Genomic DNA, 10,578 nt, shown 5'->3' on the forward strand with positions numbered 1-10,578 from the left:
TTTTAATTGTTGTATGTTTATTTTGTATTTTGGGATGTTTGTTTGGTCATAATTATAATCATTTCTTTATTTTTTATCAGTGTTATTTAATTCATTGTATTTAATATTATATTCTTGTTTTTAGGGCATCACCTTTTCTTGTCAAGTTTTTTGTTCTGTTTTGTGATTTTATCTGTTTTTTTTAATGTATGATACTTTTTTATTCAATAACCTTCACCTTTTTTATTTTAAAAGGTTTTCTTTAATATAGACTTCAGTTTTTATCTTTATCACTTTATAAAATATGAGCTTTTTTAAAATGTTATCTTTTTAAATATTTGAACTCCAATTCTTTTTATTTGTTCTTATTTGTTAAGACATCTGGGTAGATTTATTCCATTATAATTGGAAAGGGTGGGCTTATTCATTGAAATTTAACAATATGCATTAGTTTTGTTTCAATTCTGTCTAATACTTTGTTTGTACTTTGTTTGTGTACATGGAATGTCATGAAGCATTTTCGATAATAAAATATATTTAAAAAACGTCTCGATTGCATCTTATTTTGGAAGCTAACCAGGGAACACAGAAACTCCATTCAAACATCAAATAAGCTCAATTACCAAATTCTGTCTCTGAGTTTTATCATTTCTGACCATGCTGTGGCTGCGAGGTGTTATAGTCGTCTTTCAGTAGGAAGTTTGTGGGTTCAATCCTAGCTATGTGGGCTTGGTGCATTTCATAGTATCTGATGTAACAGAGTTGAGAAGAGCTTCAAAATCAAGCATCTCAAACCTGCTGAAATTCCCACCCCTTTCACTCCTGTTACAGAGTTTAATAAGGTAGTCTAATTTTATTTTATTGTCCTTTGTATAATTATATTTTCTTATTTTTTGGGGTCTATGAATTTAGATAAAATTATGTTATTTTTCATTGTTACATATATTATTATTATGATAATATGTGTAACTTTTATCGGGAGATCCAGAAACTAATTGAAATATAGCTCCTACATTTCCCATGGTACCCCGCGCCGACGGACGGAAGTGCGTCATCACGCTTGACCTTGTCTTCTTCTCTTGGTTTTTCCTACAGACGCAGAGGACAGCATGGCGAATAAAGATCCAGCAGTGAGTATTTTTAATTTAACAGTTTCATCTTCATTTATCTCACATTATTGCCTTCCGGTCGGTTGGACTGCTCTGCTTCCCGCGCAGATTCATGACATTATAAGCGCTTAAAACACCACGTGAGGGTCTGATGTAAGCTAGCAGTCAAAGTAATGTTATTTAAAACTTGTATTTTAAAACCTCCCAGTTAAAAATAGAGACAGTTACTTAAGTTGAAGGAGTTCTTACATCTGAATAACATTGGGTTAAAATCCCACTTGACAGTCTTACAGGAATATTTAAGTTAAACTAAGATGCCAGGGTCCATCTAAAAACAGTACAATTCAATATTTCCTCCAGTTTAGCAATACATTATCGCGAAATAACACACTATTTTAAACCTGTATATAATTAAGTATAATCTCCTCTTCAAGTCGGGCTATATTTGGTACACAAAGCTGCTTTTATTATTTTAAGATCATCATTTATAAGAAGAGTTGCACCGTAATCCATAATGTTAACCAGCCTGGACATCAAGCAGTCGTACATGCAAACAAATGCAGAAATGCAGGTTTTCTGTCTAACTAACTCATTGTTGGGGGTTATCTATAATCCGAATTAAATATAAGACTGTATTCATTCTATATATAAGTCATTTATGCTTAAATGTATTGTGGATGTGTGTTTCTGCTGGAAACATTAAAACACTCGCACTTTTGAATGAAGTTTGGAGGCTGTCCTGCGCACTGTTGAATAAAGTCGTTTGGAGGCGTCAACCTTCACCTTAGTTATCCATCAGGACGAAGGTCACTCTGTGTCCCTTCCGTCTAATACATCTAAACCATTAAGGGCTGCTTTAACTTTGATCAGCCCAGTATGTGTGAGATCTGTCAACATTTTAGCTGCTTTACTGAAACACACAAGGACAAAAACAACACGTGAAATATATCTCATGATTACATTCTAAAACTGGCTGCACTTCCCAACACCTGTAACAACAATATGGTAACATGAAACAATATGGATTCTAAGGTCTCATATCATATGCACAACTACGGTGTATCAGTTGTGTAGCATGTAATGAATGAATGAACATGGGTCACAGGTTACTCAACAGTGGCACAAGACATAAAATAAACCACAACAATGAATATAGTGCAGCTCAGCCTTAAGTAGTCTGGTGGTTTTAGTCCTGATGCTGACCGAACGATATATACTTAAATATTAGCAAATGTAGTTTTTACTTCTGTCATTGTGCAGCTATGTCCACTTGTTTTTTTTATAATACTGCTACCTTTTTATACTTGAAATGTGTTGTCTTATTTAATATGTGTGCTCTCTTTGCTAAATACAGTTGTTCTTCTGTCTCTCTGAGTGTCTTTGCTGTCACTCTGTAAGTCTCCCCTCTGTGGGACGGATAAATGGATTCTGATTCTGAATCTGTGATGTTTTTTATTCCAGAATTTCATGCAGCAGCTGCGGCAGATCGCAGCCCGGATGTCCTCCGGACCCCGGGGTTTAGGGGTGGGACTCAAACTGCTGATGGGGGCTGGAGCTCTGGTTTACGGAATGAAGGAGGCAACATACACAGGTAGAGGCCAAAACCATAGAGAAATAAAACTGACATTCAACTCCAAAGTAAAACTGCAGCTGAGGCTACAGATGGAGAATCATACTCAGGAATAAACAGACGAGATGGGAGCTTCTATATTTATTTGTTGATCTAATATCACCCAAAAGAACAACTTGTATGTCCCTGTGCCTTTTCAAAATAAAAGCATAAACAACTCCTTTAGAGTCAGTAGGGACTTGGTCTTGGGACCGAAGGGTCGCCGGTTCACGTCCCGATCGGACCAAAAAAAATATGGAGTGAGCTGGTAGCTGGAGAGGTGCCAGTTCTCCTCCTAGGCCACTGCCGAGGTGCCCTTGAGCAAAGCACCTAACCTCTACCTGCTCCCTTGGCGCCGGGTACCTGGCTGCCTCTCCGGTCTGCCACCTCTCCTCTGCATGTGGTTGTGTGTGCATGTATTTCCTCTGTGTTTGTGCATGTATATCCTCTGTGTGTTTAATGTGTGTCAACACAACAGAGCAGAGAAAGCAATTTCCCTGTAAAGGATTAATAAAGTATGTCTTCTTCTTCTTCTTCTTCTTCTTCTTCTTCTTCTTCTTCCTTTAACCAAAACATTACAAAAAATAATGATGAATAAAATACAAACAAAAACAGCAAGTAAATCAATGAGAAATAAAGTGTTAAAAATAAAAGTCAATGAATAGCTTTTAAACTCTAGTATTGTATCAGCTAAAGTTTGTTTGAATCTGCCGTTCACCTGCAGTGACGTGTTTTTATTATTAACGTGTGCCTACTCTTTTATTTAATGTCAGACTCTTTTTAATCACTCTTGTGATAACGTAGATTTCCCGTTGTGCGACAAATAAAGTGATTCTGATGGTGTGTGTGTGTGTGTGTGTGTTGCAGTTGAAGGAGGGCAGAGGGCGATCATCTTCAACCGGATCGGGGGGATGCAGATGGACACAGTCCTGGCTGAAGGACTGCACTTCAGGTAGGAGGATCCTCCGCTGAACACCTGCTGCTTCCCCTCAGGGAAAAATACCCTTTCTTGTACTTTCAAAATAAAAGCTGTGAGGGCAGCGTCTCTATCATCGGACGCATTAAATTACTTTCAAATCGAATGTGTTGTGATCTTTATAGGTGACTAGTTTTTGCTGAATAATTTGAACCGAGGAGTGTGTTTAAAGATCTGTGATCCAAGGAGCTTTACCAAAGTACTTCATTTATTGTTGAATTATAGCATATAATACTGTTGTTGTTTACCTTCAACCCAGACCCAATACATCCTGTATGCATCGTAATGACCTCAGTGAAGCCTCAGTTAGCTGTTAGCTCGGAGCGGCTGCACAATCGCATCTGCAACATCGATGCGCTCAGAAAAAAGGCGCTGGGTGAAACTTGCTCTCGAGCAGTCGGACACAAATGCATCCACAGGGTGGTGGTGGGAACTGGAAGGTCAACAGTTCAAGTCCCGGGAAGATCAAGTGCTGCCAAGGTGTCCCTGAGCAAGACACACTGATGCTCAGGAAGATGGGTTGCTTGGACACAGGCCCTCAGAGAACTGATGCACAGCTTATACACTGTATTTTGAGTTGCTGTTTATCCGATGCTCCTCGTCCTCCCACACTCGTGTTCAGTAGAATCCCAGGCAGGTTAATCTGCACTGAAGTTTTAATGAAAGTTAATCCCGCCTTGATATCGATACTACAACACTGCCTAAAGTCACTGAGATATACAGCAAGGTAACCCATGTTCCTGGGGTCTTAAACACATCTCTGTTGTAAACAATAACAAAGAGAAACCTGAGCATATTCCAAAAACACCAGTACATGTAAAACTATCAGTGGTGTTGAAGATCATTCTAGATATAATTGTGTGCTTACGTGGCTCTTACTGTATTCCTACCCTGGTATTTACCTCGCCCCACACCTGAACCACATCCCTTGCTGCTTATATTGTTCATATCTCACTTTATATTCCTGTTTAATACACTGTGCACTCCAACACTTTCTGCAGCTGTTTGCACGCTGGCCTGCCCTTCAACTGCTGCAACCCATCTGTAAATAACTGCAATACACACTTCCACATTATCATCCTGTGTCCGGTACTGGATGTGTAATTTGTATCTTTACTACTTTATGGATGCCTCTTAATTAGTAAACGGACTGTTCTTCTACAGCTCTCCATCAGGTCTCTGGACCCCTCAAAGCTTCACATACTGCAAGTCTTTCACCCATTCACACCTCATTCATGCAGAGCAGCACCACCGGCTCTAGGGAAGCTAACACTCTCACACACACCGTTTGCCATCTGGAGCAACTCAGGGTTCAGTATCTTGCCCAAGGACACATCCTGCATGGGCTGGGATCCAGCCGGCAACCCTCTGTGATGGAATGATATTACAGCTCCTGATCTAAAGACATGAATGATCTGCTTGTGTGTTTCCTGCAGGATCCCCTGGTTCCAGTATCCCGTCATCTACGACATCAGAGCCCGACCCCGGAAGATCTCCTCCCTCACCGGAAGCAAAGGTCAGACCCTGAACCCCCTGAATATGTTTTCCACATTCCTGCAGAAGACTACTACAATCCAGATGAACTGCACACTGTAGCCGGCTCTGTCAGTTGTAATCAGATTACTCTCCTGCCTCAGATCTCCAGATGGTTAACATCTCACTACGTGTTCTCTCACGGCCGCTGGCCTCCAACCTGCCCATCCTGTACCAGCAGCTCGGGCAGGACTACGACGAGCGAGTGCTGCCGTCCATCGTCAATGAAGTGCTGAAGAGCGTGGTGGCCAAGTTCAACGCCTCGCAGCTCATCACACAGAGAGCGCAGGTAACACACACACACAAACACACTGCTACACACACTGCTCGTCTCCACCGCTAAGCTAAAGGAGGCTAATGTTGGGCTATAAAGGAACTACAGCACGGTCACATGAATTCACGTCTCCACCGCTAAGCTAAAGGAGGCTAATGTTGGGCTATAAAGGAACTACAGCACGGTCACATGAATTCACGTCTCCACCGCTAAGCTAAAGGAGGCTAATGTTTGGTGTGATGACGTTTGGTCGCCTCAATGAGACTCTTGTTTAATCCACCAGTGTGTTATTTACTGATGTATTTGATGCGGTAACCACAGACCTTATTATCTGCCTCTTCAGCTCTCTATAACTCGTCAGTAACCCTCCAGTCACCCCCGTTTCCTCCCTCCTCCACCTGCAGGTTTCGCTGCTGATCCGCAGAGAGCTGTTCGAGCGGGCCAAAGACTTCAACATCATCCTGGACGACGTGGCCATCACGGAGCTCAGCTTCAGCCGGGAATACACCGCCGCCGTGGAGGCCAAGCAAGTCGGTGAGTACCAACAGGAAGTCAGCGGGAAGATAAACACCTCCTCCTGAAGCCTGAGTACATCAGAGGTTTTAACAGCAAAAAAAACCAGATATTAGAGGGAGGGATGACCTGTCTAACTTGTATGCTGACGTTCAAAGGCTTTATGGTCATAGGCACAAAAATCGTTTCAGTGTCCGGACCAAAACTCAGGTTGTGGATCAGGATTATTTATCAGGATTTTACACTTTTTATAATTTAGAATGTGTCTAAAAGTAATTAGCAAATGTTAAATACTGCATTTTTACAAACAGGTGTCATGTTTTATATATTTATTAACTGAAGTGTTTCTGACTGTGTTCCCCTGCAGCTCAGCAGGAGGCGCAGAGAGCCCAGTTTTACGTGGAGAAAGCAAAACAGGACCAGAGACATAAAATCATCCAGGCTGAAGGAGAGGCCGAGGCTGCCAAGATGGTGAGTTCAAGAACACCTGTACATTTCAGTTCAGAGATATACCTGCAGTCTATCCAAACGTAAAGTAGAGGCGCTACATACTGATATACACCTGAACATCAGCAGGAGAGGACTCTTTAAAGTAGAGACTCTACATACTGATATACACCTGAACATCAGCAGGAGAGGACTCTTTAAAGTAGAGACACTACATACTGATATACACCTGAACATCAGCAGGAGAGGACTCTTTAAAGTAGAGACACTACATACTGATATACACCTGAACATCAGCAGGAGAGGACTCTTTAAAGTAGAGACACTACATACTGATATACACCTGAACATCAGCAGGAGAGGACTCTTTAAAGTAGAGACACTACATACTGATATACACCTGAACATCAGCAGGAGAGGACTCTTTAAAGTAGAGACTCTACATACTGATATACACCTGAACATCAGCAGGAGAGGACTCTTTAAAGTAGAGACTCTACATACTGATATACACCTGAACATCAGCAGGAGAGGACTCTTTAAAGTAGAGACACTACATACTGATATACACCTGAACATCAGCAGGAGAGGACTCTTTAAAGTAGAGACTCTACATACTGATATACACCTGAACATCAGCAGGAGAGGACTCTTTAAAGTAGAGACACTACATACTGATATACACCCGAACATCAGCAGGAGAGGACTCTTTAAAGTAGAGACTCTACATACTGATATACACCTGAACATCTGCAGGAGAGGACTCTTTAAAGTAGAGACTCTACATACTGATATACACCTGAACATCAGCAGGAGAGGACTCTTTAAAGCAGAGACACTACATACTGATATACACCTGAACATCAGCAGGAGAGGACTCTTTAAAGTAGAGACTCTACATACTGATATACACCTGAACATCTGCAGGAGAGGACTCTTTAAAGTAGAGACTCTACATACTGATATACACCTGAACATCTGCAGGAGAGGACTCTTTAAAGTAGAGACTCTACATACTGATATACACCTGAACATCAGCAGGAGAGGACTCTTTAAAGTAGAGACAGTGATGTTTTACCTGTCCTGATGCGCTCTGTAAAAGCTTCTCGCCACAACCCAAACACAAATATGCAGAAATGATTTTTACCTCCGTGAGAATATTAAATATAAAAGAGTCACGCCTGCAGCTCTGATCCTCCATGGGTGTAACGCTTACAGTCATGAGGAAACACTAAGTGTGTGTGTGTGTGTGTGTGTGTCAGCTGGGAGAGGCCGTGACGAAGAACCCCGGCTATCTGAAGCTCAGGAAGATCCGGGCGGCGCAGAGCATCGCCAAGACGGTGAGAAAGACTTTATTTCTGCTTCATTTTGTTATTTGTCTAAAAGTAACAAAACGCGTACAAATGGATCCTCAAATAATGAACATTAAGATGCATTTCATCCGTATGGTTAAATACTACAAAAAAATACACAACGTCTGTTTTTTGACATTGACAGACGCTCACTTTTTAACTCAACGATGATTATTTGAAATGTGTTTTTACAGAGTCATTATAAATGTTCTGCAGCTGAAAAACAGCAAAGAACCCTGAAAGACATCTCTCTCCTTTCTTTAAATCCTCCTCTGAGAGGTTAATAGCACATTGGAATTAGCTTCACTATTTCCCCTCAGTAGCCTCAGTTTGGCTCACTGTGCAGTAGCTCAGTGTGTCCACCAGGGGGCGCCACGGGACCATGACATCTCCTGCAGACACCTGAACGCAACAGTTAGCCATTATTATGCAACTCAATTTAAATCAACCTAAACATGTTTTTCATTTAAATAAATCAGAGTGACAGAAAGGCAGAAGACTGAGGGATGAACTGAGTATTTTTATAAAGATTTTTAACATTATTTTGTTTTTAAGAATTCTCAATTAGCACGAAAACAATGCAATGGTTTGTGGCTTTACAGTCAGTGTCTGCTTTGTAGTTTTTGAAGGAAAAAGAAACTTAGCAGTGTGGATTTAATAAATGATGAGTGTGTGTTGGCAGCAGAGTGTGTGTGTGTGTGTCTCAGTCACGTCATCATGTCTCTGAATCAGCTCAGTGTTGGAGCTTAGACAAAGTTCCCATTGTGCTGCAGCCTCACAACCAGGGGCTCCACCTGTGTGTTCTCTGCTCACTGTGTGTGTGTGTCTGTGTGTGTCTGTGTGTTGCAGATGGCGACGTCTCAGAACAGAGTTTACCTGAACGCCGACAGCCTGGTGCTCAACCTGCAGGACAAAGACAACTTCAAGTGAGTCCTGAAAAAACAAACACACACATTAATACTCAGCGGTGGCGGGATGTCGTGTTTCTGTGCTGGAGCCTGAAGGCAGCATCTCCCACCAGAAGCCAATGGGATCTCTCCGTTGGATTTTAAATGATTGCAGAAAATATGCTAACAGTTTCCCCCTGCTTCCAGTCTTTGTGCTAAGCTAAGCTAACCTGGTGTAGTGTTGGAAGAAGTACAATTACTCGAGTATAAATGTGAGGTACTTTTACTTTGGTATTTTCTTTTTTTGGAGGGCCATTTATTCTCCCCAAATAAGGAAATATTGTACATTTTATTGGATTGATCCGACAGCTTTAGTCACTAAGAAAACATCAAATAATATGATATAATAAATTGAGCCAACAGTTCACGCTAACAGTGTTTCTGATGTTTGATTTGTAAGGAATGTCTTCATTTATTTAGAAAACAATTCTGCAAAAGGTACTTTAAGAGTAATACTTTTCATTTGGGTTATTTGACTTTATATAAATAATACAGGACTTTAACCTTGTGATATTAGCAGAACATCTGAATACTAAAATATATCAGTATTATTATTTATTATCGATTTAATCAGATAATGTGTTTATTTTTAGGGGAATCAAATATATAGACTTTCACGGTGGTAAAATGTAAGGAGTACTTTTTACAGGAATGACTTATAGGCCTCAATACTTCCTGTAAAACTGCCTGAATGCTGCAATATGTATTATTGTTATCAGGGTTTAGTAGTTTTGTAACCTTTATTCTCTCGTGTTTCTTTCAGTTTGTTGATGGAGAAGTAAAGAGGATTTCCCATCATGCCTTGTGGTCCGATTCTACAGGAAAGCATCGTCTCATGTAACCCCCGCCCCCCCCCCCCCCCCCCCCACACACACACACACAAACTGACTTTATCCTGCAGAGAGCGTCACCCTGCAGCTGGGGCTTTTATTTTGAAAGGTTCCTCTGGTGTCGGTTGAGGTCTTCAGTTTCTGTATGTTTTTTTTATTTCAATTGTAATCATCTGTCGATGCGGTCATTGCTTTTTCAGAATTAGCGAAATGTTCTATAAATCTGTGCTTCTCTTCAGCCCGATATATTATTTATGTAGATCTGGAAACAACGTAGTAGAAGCTGTGAATAAATAACACATCTAGAAGACTTGAAATAATACTAAAAGCAGCAGTTTCTGAAATACCAAATGATCTGTTTCTTACCAACATCAGAGGAATCTTTTCACCAAATGATAAATGATATTGTGGCTTCTCTCCTAAAATAAAGTTGTGACAGTACACAGAGAGAGCTTTGTGAGAGCTGAAATATTACTCTGTTCTTCCTCTCAAACTTTTTGTATGTCTTTAATATTCTCTTCTTCTCGGACGGTTCGACCCTCTGATCCGTCTGCTGATTTACTGATTGTTTAGTTTTGGTCTTGTTAATTTTATAAAAGTTCAAGAGCTCATGACGATGACTTTATTGTCTTTTGTTTGTTCGTTTGTATAAAACCCACAGAAAACCGAACAGAAACCCCAGTAAGATTGTGAGAAAGCTAAAACACATTTTATTGTGTATTTATTTTAACTGGGGTCAAAAAAACGTTAATTTAAAGGGACGACAATTAAAGCACATTTGGGAATATTTTACCTTTTTTCAACTATCAACCATTTTACCCGAAAACAAATCGTAACAAAAGATTCACTTTTTAATATATTTTTGTTTTGTTAAATCTCAAATATTTTTGGAGCAAATTATTTAATTTAAGTTTGACCTTTTTCTAAAACATTTGACCTTTTTCTAAAATATTTGACCTTTTTCTAAAACATTTTTTTGAGTATTTATTTGGACAGTTTTTAAGAAATT

At 40.1% G+C, this 10,578-nt stretch overlaps 1 protein-coding gene across 1 annotated transcript; it reads left to right on the top strand.

Annotated features, from left to right (window-relative positions):
• The first annotated feature begins 1,012 nt into the window (after positions 1-1,012).
• phb2a (prohibitin 2a) lies at positions 1,013-10,183 on the top strand. Its single transcript, XM_063885642.1, has 10 exons — positions 1,013-1,109; positions 2,550-2,679; positions 3,565-3,649; positions 5,110-5,189; positions 5,311-5,495; positions 5,885-6,014; positions 6,361-6,464; positions 7,703-7,780; positions 8,642-8,718; positions 9,503-10,183. Exons 1-10 carry the CDS (start codon positions 1,089-1,091, stop codon positions 9,519-9,521), a joined length of 909 nt encoding a protein of 302 aa, XP_063741712.1. The 5' UTR covers positions 1,013-1,088; the 3' UTR covers positions 9,522-10,183.
• Positions 10,184-10,578: the final 395 nt, after the last annotated feature.

Source organism: Eleginops maclovinus, chromosome 6 (genome assembly GCF_036324505.1).
Source record: "Eleginops maclovinus isolate JMC-PN-2008 ecotype Puerto Natales chromosome 6, JC_Emac_rtc_rv5, whole genome shotgun sequence".
NCBI classification, from domain to species: domain Eukaryota; kingdom Metazoa; phylum Chordata; class Actinopteri; order Perciformes; family Eleginopidae; genus Eleginops; species Eleginops maclovinus.